This window comes from Sceloporus occidentalis, unplaced genomic scaffold, assembly GCF_023333645.1.
Source record: "Sceloporus occidentalis isolate IW3139 unplaced genomic scaffold, rSceOcc1.0.p SCAF_7, whole genome shotgun sequence".
Classification (NCBI taxonomy): Eukaryota; Metazoa; Chordata; class Lepidosauria; order Squamata; family Phrynosomatidae; genus Sceloporus; species Sceloporus occidentalis.
Window position 1 is genome coordinate 13,570,299 of NW_028316987.1, and position 17,202 is coordinate 13,587,500.

Sequence of the window (17,202 nt, forward strand, 5' to 3'; positions counted from 1 at the left end):
ACGCAGTGAAGGAGGAGCACAGTGACACTGCGCACCATGCGGTTCAGCGTGCGGTGTCATGCTGCCATGGGGGCAGAGCTGGGGCATGAATCATGGAGATGCTACGCCCCAACTCCACCCCCAAGCCGGCCAAAACTGCCGGTCTGCACAGCCCCTTAGTTTTCTGAAAGAGAAAACTCATTAATGGCTCCTCCAGATGGAGTAAGTGTATTGGGATGTTGTGGTATTTGTTGCTGTAGCTCTTGGATTTTTAAAAATATCAAAATGGTGTTTCTCCTCACCCTCACCATTTCCCTGGTAATTCTTGGCACCAGCTGCAACATTTTATTCCCACCCTAAAAATAAAAATCTGAGATACATCTCTTTTCCGGCTTTCGTTCCATTTTTTTGTTAGTGTTTTATCACCGTCATTCAATTTTCTTTTATAAAATTCAGAAAAGAGGAAATTTCAAATCATATGACCACTTCAGCCATGCCCCCACTTAAAACATGCCCCCGTTTTTAAATAAGAAAAGAAATTGTTGTAGTGCAGAAGCAAGAAACTACAAACAGTTCCCCGGAATGGATGAGGAGGTGACAATAACCAGCAAAACTCATCGTGATTCTTTAGACCAATTTGGAAGAGTTGTTGAAGTGAAAAATAAACATTACTGGGGACACATTTCTGCTGTTGACTCACATCCCCCCAGTAATGACCAGTAAAAGACAACATGCAAAATGACAACCCTTCACTCATGTCCAGGCCTGCTATTTGGCAAAGTGAGGTGGCAGCCTCTGGCAGTCCTTTCTGGGTGTCATAAAATTACAACAAATTGTTCTTTAGTATATTTTTCCCCCATCACATGAGGGGAGAGACACTTGCAAGATTTTCAGTTTCATATCTCAAAATAGCCTGGCTGGCTTTGGGTACTATGCACCTTGACATGAGGAAGGGGGCACCATTTGCGGCTCCCCCCTGAAGAAGGAAACTGTCTTGGGATGACCCGTTCTTATTCATTTTCCCTGACCTCTTGACAGCTCCAGCCAATGAAGCAGAGAATGGTAGGGAAAACACTGAGCATGATATGTCAAATCAAGGAAATGTCTTTTGCTAGATGTTAATGGGGGATGGATGTAGGTCAGAGTTGCAGCTTGGTGGCAGCTCTGTGTCCCTATATTTCTTGTTTGGGCCTTTTTAGTTTCCTTGGAAACTGCAGAGTTTGGAAGCATTACTTGATAATGCAAAACACCGTTGGCTACTCACTTTTGCAAGTAACATGATTTGAGAGTTGTGAGTGACATAACACATTATTGTCATGGTACTGCTACTTGTTTATCCCCCCCCCCCCTGAATTTCTTTAAAATGCCCTCCCAAAAGCCAAATCCTTCCCAAGTAATGTTTCTTCAATAACAAGTAAATATAACTTGTTATCTAAGCTGCTTCCCCATCTTTGTGTCATTTTCATTAAAATGTTTCATAAGCCACACTGTAGAATTAATGCAGTTTGACATCGCTTTAACTGTCATAGCTCAATGCTATGGAATTGTGGTAGTTTTGTGAGTTATTTAGGGTTCTCTGTCAGAGCACTCTGGTGCCACAACAAACTACAAATCCCAGGATTTCATAGGATGAAGATGGAGCCATGGCAGATAAAGCAAACTATATTAATTGTGCAGTGTGGCAGCCACCAATGTTGGCTTTTCCTATGACATTTTTTTCTTTATAACATGGTACTTCCAAGCCCTAAGAAATTAGATATTACAGACATGATGGTACTGTTCGAGAGTGCAGCCCTACAGTCCTTTTTCCTTCCCTTGTACCATCCAACTGGACTAAATGCATGGCATTTCTGGAGGAACATTTCCTATTCATTACAAGCAGGGAGGCAAGGAATTTGCAGTTTAATGATGTCACATTTTGATTTCCTAGACCTTACCATGATCGGGTGCAAAGGGCAGCAGGAAGGACAGGAATGCTGCTTTCAGTGGTGGCTGCAAGATTTCTGTTAACATTTAATTTCAGCATGTGAGAGGTGGGGAAAAGAGTCATGTAGGGATAACCTAATGCTGCACAGATAAAGGCACTGCTTAATTCAGTAGCATTTTTAAAGCAGATGGTCAAATGGAAAAAGGTGGTTCAGGCCTTGCAGAGAATCACTGCAGTGTAGACAAGCCCTAAGGAGAGCATCCGTCCTGTTCCAAATGTTACACTGTCGACTTGATCCAATGCAAACTGACAAGGCCAAAGGCAAGCCTGCTTGGGGAACATAAGCTGTGGCGGCTGTGGATGCTTGTTGACTTTTTGGGGCCACGGAATGGGGAGGGAGGATTGAAGGAAACAACACAGAAGGATGAGGGAACCATAACAATTGGATTAAATTCCAGCACCCTGCAGTCTCAGTCACACCTTTACCAGCAAGTCACAGAAAGGCCATTTAAGAGCAGTACAAATATAGTCTATAAAATAAGGCTGGCCCAGAACACGCATGCACCACCAAGCTGGAGAACCAGTGTGTAGTAACGGTTAGAGCACTGGAATGGGATTTGGCAGATCCAAGTGCTAATCTCCAAGTAAGCATGAAACTCACTGAGTGAGTGACCTTGGACCGATCACTCTCTTTCTCTTATTCAGCCTGTCCCACTTCTCAGGGTTGTTGTGAAGGTAAAGTTAAAAGCAGTCATATGTTATCTTGAACTCAATGTCATAAAGATAGAGAATACATATAACCGATGGATAATAAATAAAATAAAAAGCTGATAGGAAGAAAATAATAATAATAATAATAATAATAATAATAATTTTTATTTTTACCCCGCCTTTCCAAAAAGATGATCAAGGCGGCTTACAAAGGCTAAGAAGATTACAATACAAGATAAAAACAATACAATATAAAAGTTAAAAACATTGCTACAAGGAAGGGAACAGGAATCAGTATAAAACACAAATGTCAAGGGCAAGAAATGGAAAAATCGATTTACAATGGTCCGGGGTCAAAAGGAAAAACAAGGGGCAGAGAAAAAAATAATTAACTAAGGTGGGAATGCCAGCCGAAATAAATACGTTTTTAAGTTTTTCTTAAAAGAGTCTAGCGATGCGGCGGAGCGGAGCTCCACGGGGAGCTTATTCCAAAGAGAGGGGGCAACGATGGCAAAAGCCCTCTGTGAGGTCCTCACGAAATGTGACCTAGGGACCTCCAACAGATTTGTCCCAGATGTTCTGAGCTGTGTTGCTGGAGGAGAGTTCTGCAGATATTGTAGACCACTAAAAGGACAAATAAATGGGTCCTAGGGCAAATTGGACTTAAACTGTCCCTAGAAACCAAGACGACTAAACTGAGGCTGTTCTATTTGGGCCATATCATGAAAAGACATGACTCATTAGTATAGACAGAAATACTTGGTAAAGTGGAAGGCAGTAGGAAAAGAGGAGGACCACATGCAAAATGGATAGACTCAATCAAGGCAGTCTCTCCTTGGAGTCTGCAAATTACACAGCAAGAATAAATTTATTTATCATTGTAAACTACAAATGCTTTATTTGTGGGGGGAAACATCCTCTGCCCCCCCCTTTTCCTTTTTCTGGGAAAAAACAAGGAGATGGGGAGGGGGCTAGAGTGGCTTCTGTTTCTCTGGTTTCTTTCACAGTTCCTATTTGGCTGCAATTGCCATTTATCACACACTTTTAGGATGAATCCAGATGCCATTTTTGTCCTTCTTTCTTTTCTCAGGTCCATTTACAGAGCCAGCCTCTCAATGCAGACTGGATACTGGGGTGGGGATTCAGACATCATTTTGTTAGCACAGCGATGCAGATCATCTCACTCACACTTTCCGGGTTTGTTATTTGCATTATGGAACCGCACTGATGCGCATCTCTGCAAGTTCTGTCGCTCACATAGGCAAGCATTCAAATAAAGATGGAGTCAACAATGCGAATGCATTCAGAACATTCAAGGCAATCAGAGTTTTATCCCAGGTCTATTCACATCGGTTATTCACACTACCGATGATGCAGATTTTTTTTTAAAACTCAAGGAAAATCCCGATATTGATTATCCCAGATTAAATGGGTTTTTGGCAGCCCCCCCCCCCCCCCCATATCCTTAATCGGGTGCAATCCGGATGCATGTGAACAACGGAGATTCAAACTGGGTTCATCCTGGATTATTTTTGCCATCTTAATAACCCCTGGGATAGTTCAGGGCTATTGTACATTTAATTAACTGTATAGTGCGGGGGGGGGGGGGGCATAGGAAATATCTCTATTAATAACATGTTCCTTTTTTTCTGGGACCCTGAGCTGGAAAGAAAAGAGGGGATGGAAAACAGCCAGGAACCATCCATAGATTCCACAACTGCCCCCCTCGATTAGCTTCAAATACATTAATATAGAGTTCTTGTGATCTCTTAAACAGCAATGATACAGAAATGTTTAAAGACGGAGAGATGCTAGAGTCATTTTGAGCCTGGTAATAGTGTGTATGACTCTGCTGCCCCCTCCAGACTCTGCAAAGCTGCTGGAAAACTGTGGAGAAATGCAAGGCATGGCTCCAGCTCTACAGCTCATCCACTGTATCTGAAGCTTATGGTAATAATGCAGCTCAGGAACTCCCATCATGCAGGCAAATGAAAGCACAAATAGAGATAATGACAAAGTGTTTTAAAGGTTGTATTTGTTGTAGTTGTGTGCCTTGATGTCATTTCCGATTTATGGCGACCCTAAGGCGAACCGATCACAGGGTTTTCTTGGCCAGATTTGTTCAGAGGGGTTTGTCTTCTTCTGAGGCTGAGAGAGTATGACTTGCCCAAGTGGATTTCTATGGCTGAGTGGGGATTCAAACTCTCATCTCCATAGTCGTAGTCCAATGCTTAAAACCACTACACCACACTGATTTTAATAAATAAGGTTGTATAAGGTTGTATAAGATATATAACGACTGAAACAACCTTCAAGGTGGTGAAGAAGAAATACAAACATTTATAAGAATAAATTCATATATGTACAATCATCACTTGAAGTGGTGACTCACATGCAGGAAACAACCACCGGTGATCAAACACCAGAGCATGATATCAATCTTCACAAAATTCTCTTTGAGACAAACAACTCATACTTTCAACTGAATGATGGTATATGAAGTAATAATGTCCGTCAGCCCTCTCCACAGAGTCATCCTTTTGTGTTACACTACAACTCTCATTATCCGAAGCCAATATGGCAACCAGGTTGGAGAAAGATAACACATGAAATCGATCAAATTCTTTATTGAGTGATCTTATTTCCCCACCAATCTAGATATAGAGAACCATGGGATCTGTATTCAGGGAAATCATATCCAGAGCTAAGACAGACATGAGAAACTAAAAGGGCAGGTAGTTCCAGAATGAGATATACACTTTCCACATTTGAATACTTTATATAAATTACACATATTTTAAAAAAAATGACATGTATTAAAGGAGGTAGAAAAAAAGTTGGCAGGCATACATACTTGTATAGAGGTTGGGAATGTATTTTTAAGAAAGAGTTCTGCGACAACTGCAATATAATGTAATTAATTCTCTATTCCAGTAACGAGAGTATAACTGGAAATAACTTGTCACAAGTCACTTCCTAGCTCTGCTAATGATTCCTTAAAAGTAACCTTCCAATCTGCATGTTCCTGAAAGCACTACACATATAAATACACACTAAACAGTGCATAGATTTAGCCTGTGAATAATAACGGAATTAGCAACAGGATGGTACTGAAACAACTGGAATGGTGATCCAGTATGCCCTGTCTGAGAGGTATTCAAAAGAAGCACCACTGACCCATTTACTATACTCCCCTCCCCACTGCAGCTGAACACAGGCTGGTGATAATCATTGCTTACAACTTACTGAGATGAATAAACAATAAATTGTGTTCACTGTGCCGCACCATACAGCAAAATACGTATGGATTTTTATGAGCTGCTTCATCACCCCCCTCCCCTGCTGAGAAAGATGCCAGCCGAGCAAAAACAAACCAGCATGCAAACAACAACAACTCCCAACTCAGCTTTGCCTTTCCAAATTCATGCTCAGATAAATTGGCCAAGATGACTGATGACATGAATAATGGTGATATTTCTAAACCAGTGACATAAAACCAATGGGGATGGTAACATGACAGAGACCTTTAGAGCTTAGGCCACATTTTCCGACCCCCGATCGTCAACATTCTCTAGATAACTTTGGTATCTTCTTGAATAGTTATTAGATGGCCACATTTTGTTGTTGTTAATTGCCATTAAGTCAAGTTTGACCTATGGCAGCCCTATGAATGACACAGGCTTTCTTGATTGAGTCTGTCCACTTGTAAAGTGGTCTTCCTCTTCTCTTACTGCCTTCTTTCTTGACAAGCATTATTGTCTTTTCTAGTGAGTAATGTCTTCTAATGTTTGTTGTTACCCGCCTCGATCCAATACAGGGAGAGGCGGGATACAAATTATTATTATTATTATTATTATTATTATTCACATAATATGTCTAAAGTATGACAGTCTAAGCTTAGTCACCTTAACTTTTAGGGAGAGTGCAGGCTTGAACTGCTCTAATGCTAATTTATTTGACTTTTTAGCAGACCATGGTATCCACAAAACTCTTCCCCAGCAGCACATTTCAAATTAGTTGATTTTCTTTCTATCAGCTTTCTTCACTGTCCAACTTTCACACCTATGCATAGAAACTGGAAATACAATAGCATGGACAATCCTGACTTTAGGATTCAATTATATATGTTTACATATGAAGATCTTGTCCGGTTCTTTTATAGTCCTTCCAAGTCCTAGCCTTCTTCTGATTTCTAAACTGCAGTCTCCTTTCTGATCAATGACTGAGCCAAGATAAGGAAAATCTTTAAAGGTTTCAATGTCTTCATTGTCTACTTTAAAGTTATGTAAACCATCTATGGACATTATTTTTGTTTTCTTGTTATTCAGCTGTAAACCTGCCTTTGCACTTTCCTCCTTGACTTTCCTCATTCATCATCCCAAGTCTCTGCTATTTTAGCTAGTAATATGGTGTCATCAATATATCTTAAATTCTTGATGTTCCTTCCTCCAATTTTCATTCCCCCTTCCTCTAAGTGTAATCCTGCTTTATGTATGATATATTCAGTATACAAATTAAACAGATAGGGTGATAAAATGCAGCCCTGCCTGACTTCCTTGCCAACTGGAAACCATTTTGTTTATCCATATTCAGTCCTGGTGGTTGCCTCTTGTCCTGGGCACAGGAGAATCAAATGTTGCAGAAATACATCCATTTCTTTAAGAGTGATCCATAATTTCTCATGCTCTACACATTCAAAGACTTTGCTATGATATATAAAACACAGGGTGGTTTTCTTTTGGAATTCTTTGGTATGCTCCACTATCCAAGCTATGTTTGCAATCTAGTACCTCTTCCTTTTCTGAACTCAGCTTGGACCTGTAGCATTTCTCGCTCTATACAGTCTTTTTTGTAAACAATTGAGCATCACTTTGCTTGAATAGAAGACTGGAATTTATATTGATCATTTTCAATCTGTACCCTGTTTAAAAAAATGTTTTCCACATTGTTTGATAGAATTTCATTAGAACTAGAATAGATTCTGTCTTTGTAGCCTGAAGTATCATTATTGGTATGCCATCAGTTTCTGATGATTTATTTCTCCCAAGTGCTTTGAGTGTAGCTTCCATACACTTTCTAAAATAGTAGGTTCATCTTCAAATGGTTCTTCCTTGAATGAACCAGTCATCCTTTCATCTCTTTTATATAATTCTTCAGTGTATTGTTTCTATTGTCTGTTTATTTCTTCTTGATTATGTAGTGTGTTCCTCTGCTGATCATATAGCATTCCCACTCAGTTTAAATTGCTCTTTGATTTCTCGGATGTTATGGAACAGGCTTCTTGTTCTATTTCTTTGCATTTATTATTACATTTGTTCTCTTTGTCACTTCTCAGAAGCTGCTAAACAGTGGCATTCAGGGTTCTGACTCTATCTGGTCATTTTTTACTCTTAGTTTTTGTCTGTCCTTAGCTGCTTGAATTGTTTTATCTGTCATCCAATTAGATTTTTCTTTCTTTTTGGCATTAAATATTGTCTTTTTGCATTCTTCTATCACACTACACACTTCTTCTGACTTCTGGTCAATTAGGCTTAATAGTCTATTTTTTTACATTATTTTTTAAATATTGCAGGGATGCTATTTAGGTTGTATTTTGGCACAATGATTAATTTAGTGTTCTTCTTTAGCTTTAATCTAATTTTTTATATTAGCAGCTCATAATCTATGCCACAATGCGCTCCTGGCCTTTCTTTCTTTTTCCTCCCAGAAAGAATGGAGCTTCCCTATGTAGTTTATTTGATTTCTATATTGACCATCAGGTTACATCCATATATAGCTATGTTTCTGGTTGCCTGAAGAATGTGTTGCAATGAACACTGTTGGTCTCAAACAAATTCACTTAGTCATGCTCCTACTTCATACCTTGACCCTAGGCCAAATGCTGCAAGCATCCTTTTTTGGTTCTGTTTCCTATTTTTGTGTTCCAGTCCACTATGACTATCACCACATACTGTTTTGATGTGTGATCAATTTCCTCTTGGATGATAGCAAAGAATTTTTTCAAGTTCTTCTTCTGGCTGTGTAGCTGGAACATAAACTTGGATTATATTTATACTGATGAATTCTCCCTGAAGTCTGTGTTATTATTCAGTCAAACTTTGCATTATATCCCCTGACTGCTTTTGTTACATCTCTCCTCACTATTAATGACTGTTCATGTCTTCTTAGATTTTCATTTCCTGAGTAAAACACTGAGTGAAAATGTCCCATTCCTGTCTACTTTCACTCACTCATCTCAAATATTGCAATGTTTCTATGTTCCCTTTGTTGTTTTATAATGTTTAGTTTCTTGTGAGTTATGCTTTTCACACTCCATGTTCCTATTATATGTGTAGTTTCAGACTTTCTTTTCACTCCTGAGCATGTAAACAACTGATCATTATCTCGATTTGAGTCCAGTTGTGCCATTAGCCACAGCAGTACTCAGCCTTTACTCTTCCTCAGTAGCTTGTTGAGTGCCTTCTGAATTGGGAATCTCATCTTCTGGCAATATCTCTTGTTTCATTTTGGATCATCTAATTACAGGGTTTTCATGTTAGAAGACTCTCAAGAAGAGGTTTGCTGGTGTCTCCTACTGCATATTAGTAACAACAGTTACTGCTGTTGTCTCTGAGAGATCCTCTGCCAGTGTAACCCCTCACTACCGTTGCTGCCCAGTAGCTCTTTGGCATATGTAGTCTGGCTCTTCAGAAAAAGTATATCTGACATGGGAAGCCCTGCCAGAAACAGTGCTACTATCAGCATAGTCTCTTGCCTCACAGGAGCATGCAATATCATCACTGTGGAAAGGTAGTGTCATGGTGGGAGCTGACCACATACACATATCATTTATATTGTACCATCTCCATGCATGGCACTTTGCAAAACAACAGAAAGTTTCTCCTACAGAAAGTAACTCTTTGGGTGCATCTCCGATAAAGAAATAATGCACTCTGTCACCACTTTAAGTGCTGTAGCTCCATCCTATGGACTCTTGGGATTTATAGTTTTAAAAGATCTTTAATGTTTTCTGCCAAAGAGTGCTAGTGCCTCACAAAACTACAAACCCCAGGATTCTGTAGCATGGAGCTATGGTTATTAAAGTGGTGTCAAACTGCATTATTTCTACAGTGTAGATTTACCTTTCCCCTCCAAAGTTGACAGAGGAGAAAAAATAGTGGGAGGGAAGGAAGATGAGAAGAAGCAAAAATAGTAAAGAATATCCATCTAGTTCATTTAGGATTAGTTTCAAGGAGGTTTGGCGAGCTGCTTTTCCAGTCTGTGCCAAGTTTCGTGTGTGTTCATTCATCACTCTAGACTATTCCTCTAATCATTTTAGACTCTGCATCACAATTCATATTTAAGACAGGTATTTTTGAACATTTTTAACACAAAAATATACACTTCTCAAGATATTATCTTGCAAACTATGGATTTCTAAATAAATTTTAGAATAAAAATATATATTTAAAATATAAATATATTTTTATTTTTAATATGTTTGATTTCTGGCTGACAAGTACATCACAAAATTTTAAAAGTTCAGAATTCAAAAGACTGCTGCATTTGAATCTTCACCTTAAACTGAGTTAGTTGCTGTTGAAACTCACAAAGAACTACCAAGTGCCGCCATGTTTTATGTAAGGGACATAGACTAGGTTAAGTTAAAGTAGTTAAGTAAAAGTTTCCATAGAAAAGGTGAGTTTTAAGGGGGAATTTGGAGGAAGTCACAGAAAACAGGCATTACTGTAGACCCTCCACATTCGCTGCAGTTAGGGACACAGGACCCGCATGAAAGTGGGAATACCACAAATTAAACAACTTTTTTTTTACCTGAGAGAACATCTCTCTAAGAATCTCTAGGTCCGCCAGAGCAATTCTATGGTCAAGATGTATCAGATGTTGACCATGAAGTTGCACGGGAGGACCTATAAATGCCTAAAGAAGTTTTCTCTTTAGGAATCTCTAGGTCCTCCAGTGTGAACTTTGGCAGAAGTTGACAATGGAGTCATACTGGAGGACCTAGAGATTCCTAGAGAGAATATATTAATCAAATCTGTGAATAATCAAATCTGCAAAAGTCAAAGCCACAAATGTGGAGGGTCAACTGTACTTTGGTAATCTGAGAAGGCATGCCAGACATGAGGAACAACAAAGAAGAAAGGCTAGAATTGTAAGAAAGCCATCCACATTTGGATAGATGAGGATGACAGTTGCTGTAATGTCCGTTTATGCATTTTAAAGACCTACCACATTTGAGACTTTCCTTCAGACTTCTCAGAGGCCCTCTGTACAGACTAGACCTTACCTTGACTTGTTGGGATTTTGCCCTTGTTGAGATGCTTGAGGCGTTTCTGGTGTGACTTTCCATTGTAGTGGATCTGAGCCTGCACAGCTGAGTTGAGCTGGATATTACACACCTCGCAAAGTGTGAATGATGGGTGCTTCTTCTCCCTTTTTGAGCGCTGCTCTGGCAGGCAACCTATGCCAGGGCTCTCTGTGAGGCTCACACAGATGCCACTCCCAGGGGAGTGACATGGGCTTAAGGGCCGCTTCATTCCTAGGAGAGAATGAAAAGGAGAAGAAAAATAAGTACTAGAAACCCGTTAATGATATCCGTCCAATGAATGTTCACATCAAAAAGCCAAAATTACAGCTTCAGGTCTCCTTGATGCTGGTGATCTGGTCACAAATCTCCGAAATTCTAGCATAAGCAGAATTTAGATGAGAAGGACTGCCAGGTCAGGATCACTACCCTAAGTCCTTAGATTTCAGGGCCAGCCCTGACACTGAGGAACAACACTTTGCTATGTCATAGGAGAATGGGCCCTGATGATACTAAAAGAGTGATGTTATAAGGGGCAGCCCCTAGTTATGCCATTAAACATGGTGCTATGCTTAATAGGCATTAACCATAGTTATACAGAATATGGCATGCAAGTAAAAACACCAAGACCAAGACCCTGCATCGGTCTACCACATAACTGCATCTTGTAGTGTGTGTGTGTGTGTGTGTGTGTGTGTGTGTGTTGTGTGCCTTCAAGTCATTTCTGATTTAAGGAAACCCTAAGGCAGAGGTTTTCTTGGTAAGATTTGTTCAGAGGTGCTTTGCCATTGCCTTCCCCTGAGGCTGAGAGCATGTGACTTGCCCAAGGTCATTTAGTGGGTTTCGGGGCAGAGTGGGAATCGAACCCTGATCTCCAGAGTCATAGTCTGGTGCTCAAACCACTATGACACACTGACGCTTTGAGATGCTGCTCCCCAAAAACTTACCTAGTAAGCACGCAAGCCTCCCATGGCCATTTCTTTATTGTCAGAGGGTGTGTGTGTGTGTGTGTGTGTGTGTGTGTGTGTGTGAGTGGGAATGCACTCAGTTTTTCTTCTGTTGCTGGATGTGCCGTGACTGGCATCTGCAAGGACCTCTGGGGGTCCATGGGACATCACTACAGATGAAGTTCTTGCAGTACGTTCAACCACAAAAATTTCTGCATTTATATCTACTGACACCTCCTCCCTTCTCTCCAATAATATGGAAATGGATTTGTTGGGGGAGGACTGTATGGGTTAAAAAATGGGTTTGGGAGGGGATTTTGGTGGGGTGTGGTTGGAATAGAAATCCAACCCCTTTTTGATGTTCTGTGCTTTCAAGTTGTTTCACTTATGGCAGCCCTAAGGGGACCCTATCACAAGCTTTTCTTGGCAAGATTTGTTCAGAAAGTTTTTTGTCTTTACCTTTCTCCAAGAATGCAACAACTAAAGAAGTGAGTCACAACAGCATAGGTCCAACTTATGCCACTGTAATTCATGACTACTATGCCAGGTCAAGTCTAACAAATGAGGAAAATACACACATTCCAAGTCAATACTCTTGCCCTGAGATTCTTCTCTCTTGCCCTGGAGACTAGAGAAGAGGCAAACCTAGAGGCAGGGAATGCGTGGCTCTCAGATGTTCATGAACTCCTATTAGTACTAGCCAGTTTAGCTAATAGTGAGGGATGATGGGAGCTGCAGTACAACGTATCTGGTAGAATTCCTGCATGGCAGGGGGTTGGACTAGATGGCCCTTGTGGTCTCTTCCAACTCTTATGATTCCATTAATTCAAAGATACAGTCATGTTAGTCTATAGAATCAGTATGTAGAGGTTTCTTGTAGCACCTTTGAAACTAAATGAAATGTGTCTATCCCTGGTTTCCACTCTACTATACGCATCTGAGGAAGTCGACTAAAGTCTAGGAAAGCTCATGCTGCGAACAAAGCTGGAGAAGCATTATGTTCACCACTCCTGCACTAAATTAAGTACGTTTTATTGTTTTTGCCCAGAATACACTCTACTTCATTTGAAACTACTGCTGGATGGCACTCAAAGGACTGGAAAGCCTTTACTTCACCAGTGGCTCACATTCTCTCTTTGCTAATGGTAAAATTCATGACAACCATTACAGGATATTTTTAGTTGGCGGAGACAGGATTGAAGACTTTGGTATCTATTCCGTTTCTTGTGTATCTAAAGCCTTATATGCACACAAACCCGTCATTCCAGAATTAGCCAATTTGAACTGGGCTTTCTCCTTAAATATGCTACTTTTTTTAAAGTGAAGAAACAGAGATTTTTACTGAGTTGAAAAATAAATTCTGTACGGATCAGGGATTCCTGAATCATCTCTTTCATTCCCTGTGGCATGTGAAAATAACTAAACAGCACAGCGGGTATCTCAGTGTGAGTGAAGCTTATTTATTTACAAAAATACTTTTAAACCAACTTTCACATGCTGACAAAGTTCTCCCTGTTTGCACACCCCCACAAGAGAACATATGAGAAAATCAATGTAAACATGCTTAAGAAAAGAAAGGGTGATTTGTGAACAGTCTAAGAAAAGTAAGCAAAGGGGTGTGGCTGAAAGATCTTGCAATTACTCTTTTGCGCAGACAGTAGGGTGAGTGTTTATTGCTTTTTTACCATAATGGCTGTGAATATGAGGTCTGTGCCAATGTAATCTAACCCCTCATTTGTAATAGATAAATAGCAATGTCTAATGTTATAGGACAGTGGTAATGATTATTGTGAAGTGCTTTAAACTCTGGATGTATGCTATATAAATGCAAAGAAGATTTATGTTTTTTACATTATGCAAGTATAGCCTCCTATGGATTTTGATGGAAGGCAGGCCTGTTTGTATTGTTCTCATGCCTAACTCTGTTACAAACTCAAGGCTATTCCATACATTAAAGGGCAGCAAGCTCAAAGTTGGCACCAAGAAGACTCAACTGTCCATTTCTGTTCAGTAGAATCTAAGAGGAAAGCAAAATGAAACCACTCCACTGTGATAAACCTGAGTTAAAGAAGCAATCCAGGATGTCTTCCACTATCGGCTGCAGGCAAGAGGCCTAGCACAGTTCCTTTTATTTGTTATTCATTTAAATATTCTTGCATGAAGTGTGAGCTACTCTCTTCCACCTACTTCTCTTTCAGGAAAATGTACACTATTCATATGTACTGTTTGCGTTCAAGTCGTTCCCCATTTATGGTAACCCTAAGGCCAAGGGATTTTCTTGGCAAGATTTGTTCAGAGAAGGTTTACCATTGCCTGAGGCTGAAAGAGTGTTTACATGGCCAAGTGGGGATTTGAACCATGGTCTCCAGAGTCACAGTCCAAAGCTCAAACCACTATGCCACATTGGCTCTCACACTATTTATTTAATTACTGTAAATATATTTATTTATTTATTTATTCATTCATTTACAGTGGGACTGCAGGTTAGAAAAAAGAGGGAACACAGGAACACATGACAGAGGTGTATAAGATAATGTGTGGTGTGGAGACAAGTGGACTGCCAAAATACTAAAACCCAGGCTCACTCAATGAAACTAAATGGTGGGAGATTCAGGACAGACAGAGAAAGTACATCATCCAGTGCACTGTCACATTAGATACATCTGCCAACCCAGATGGCTTTACAAGGGAACATGTAATACATAAATAACAAACATTCTTGAAATCTACATGTAAACTTGCATAATGGCTATCTTTTGTGGGATAATATCAGTAATAAAGTCCTAAAGACATCACTCAGATTCGCTAGTTGATGAAGCTGGGATCAAAGTATCTTTCCAAAGAATAGCTTGATTTAGTAGGAGGTCCGATAACAAATGAGTTGGTGTTGATGTAATCAATAAACACTGACCAGTCATCAAAAAAGGTGCCTGGTTTCTTTTGTCCATTACAGAGTCGAAAAGTACGGTATAAGAAAGCTTTTCACTAACCAAGTGTCCCAAACTCTTTTCCACCAGTCGCTCATCAGTACATTCCATTTTTTCCCAACTTCTTGCAATTATATTCCTGGCTGCTGAGATGAGAAGTGTGATAAGCTTATGATGTTTCATACAAGTGTTCTCATTATAATAAATTAACAATAAGAGAAGGCCTGGACAGAAGGTTACAGTTTGTTTCACAATAGATTTGCCTCAGTATTGCAATCCTAAAATCTTTAACCTTGGGACAGTCCAATCACATGTGTTCAAAGGAGCCTAAGATATCACAGCCTCTCCAACATTTTGGAGATATGTTTTTCATCATCTGGGACAGTTTCACAGGTGTTAGATATCATTTGTATATTAATTTTAGGGGCCCCCTTTTTGTCAATGCCGATCTTGATTTATAAGGTGGGCGGGGGGTTCCATATGCTTTCCCATGTGGTTTTGGAGATATCTAAATTTAGGACCGATATTCTTCAGGGCTATCCAACTTCAAACTCTGGCAGTCAGTAGGCAACCCCAAAGAAACCCCATTTATCTGCCATCTGTTCACAGAGCATCCTGGGACACAACAATATATGTGCCACGAGCAGAGAGCAGGTGCATAGCTGAATATAATCAACCAAAGAAGAAATGCTAAGTGAGGTAACCCAAACCTTGGAGAGATGGAACGGTGCAAAAATTTGAACCATGCAAATAATAGGAAAACAATTTATGGAACCAAGCACAGTGAATTAAACAATAAAATCAATAAATATTTAAAAATAATTATAAAAGCAACTTTGAAGAGATTAGGTTAAAGTCTATTGGCAGTTTCCCAAGTCCAAGACATTTTAGTTCTCCCCCCCCCCCCCCCGCCAAGGGCTGAGATAACCTCTGAACCAGATGTGCTATGGTGTGCTACTGAGTTTCCGGTGCATATCGTTCATTAACTTCGTTCCCACAGGTGACCAGGTTATTTTTAATATCGGCAGAAATTAAAATTGGAAAGTTATCTGGACAAAATGCTTCCAAAAGGCCACCGCTCTCTAAAAAAGAACACTCGGCTACTCAAATTAGCCTGGCCTACCGTCAGAGCTCCAGTTACAAAGTTTTAAATAAACAGCCTACACTGTGGATGCTCTCATCTCATTCACTTAATCTCTCCGGTGCCTCTTTGTCCCTCCTAGTATATTAAGCACCACAACTCAGCAATTTGTTTTTCTGCCCAACTAGGTCACTGGTATTAACTCAGAGAAGTCTAGGTTTGGCAATTAATGGGATATTAGCCATGATAGAATTAGTTGCACTACAAGCCATTTCACATAACACTCTGTAGGAAAAAGGGGCACAACTCACATGAACAATTTTGTTTGCAGCATGGACCTACTCACTAGTCTTAGGAGGAAAGCTTCCTGTATTAAGGCCAGGGTGATTTTAATAGCCCTTTCCCAGGGCATGGGTCAAAGCTACACATCAGGGGTACACAGAGGGCAAAGGCAGCCCATGGTCCAAATTCAGGAAGAGTGGTGTTTATTTCAGCTCTCTGGGATGTTTCATTCTCCATTCCCAAGGCTAGTCTGTACATACTGTACATACTCATGTATAAGTCTAGAAATTTTAGTCAAAAAATTGACCCAAAAAACCTGAGTCAACTTATCTGCGGGTCAATGTAAGTACTGTACTGTACCTTAGCTCTTACTTAAAAAGAAATCATAGAGTGTACCCTATCCTGGAAGCACTGACCTCCCTCTACCATCTTATCCATCCAGGCTTTGGGGTGAGCACAGTTATGGCTGCTGGAATTTTGTAAGTTCTTTGACACTGTTTTCCTTTGTTCCATCCTTTGCTCCATACAATGGGACTTATTAAAAGCCCTTAAGTTTTACTCTTGACTTATCTATGGGTCATATCAAAATCCATAATTTGGGCCCCAAAACCTGCCCTCAACTTATACATGAGGTTGACTTATAGTCGAGTATATACGATAGGTGTAGTATGCAAGTTGCTACAGATTTTCACACCTTCCCATTGCTTGTCTTCATTGTCTTGCACATATTTGCATCTATTCACCCTGCCTCTGCTGAAAATGCGCAGCCCTGCAAATCCATGCAAAGCACACATGTTTGATAATGCACAATATTGCAGATGCTCGCAGATACTCTGGTTAAAAACCGCAATTCCTTTTTCTATGGAGTTTGAGAAGTTTTTTGCTCCCTCCCACAAAAAGCTCAAATCCTATGTGGAGGGATCCCATTGTATTCAAACAGAATGAGGAGTATTTTAATCATATCAATAAGACCTCAGACCACTGTCAGCTATGGTTGGATGCTAGATCAGAACTCACTGGCAGATCTCTGGGTGTTTTACAAC

The 17,202-nt window shown here is 40.0% G+C and overlaps 1 protein-coding gene across 1 annotated transcript in view; it reads right to left on the reverse strand.

Moving 5' to 3' along the window:
- The window catches only part of LOC149309220 (zinc finger protein 385C-like), a 148,610-nt gene that overhangs the window by 109,475 nt on the left and 21,933 nt on the right, over window positions 1-17,202 (reverse strand). The window contains exon 2 of the mRNA XM_089531987.1: window positions 10,905-11,156. Coding sequence (XP_089388113.1) covers window positions 10,905-11,154 — 250 coding nt within the window. The 5' untranslated portion in view covers window positions 11,155-11,156. The remainder of the gene's footprint in view (window positions 1-10,904; window positions 11,157-17,202) is intronic.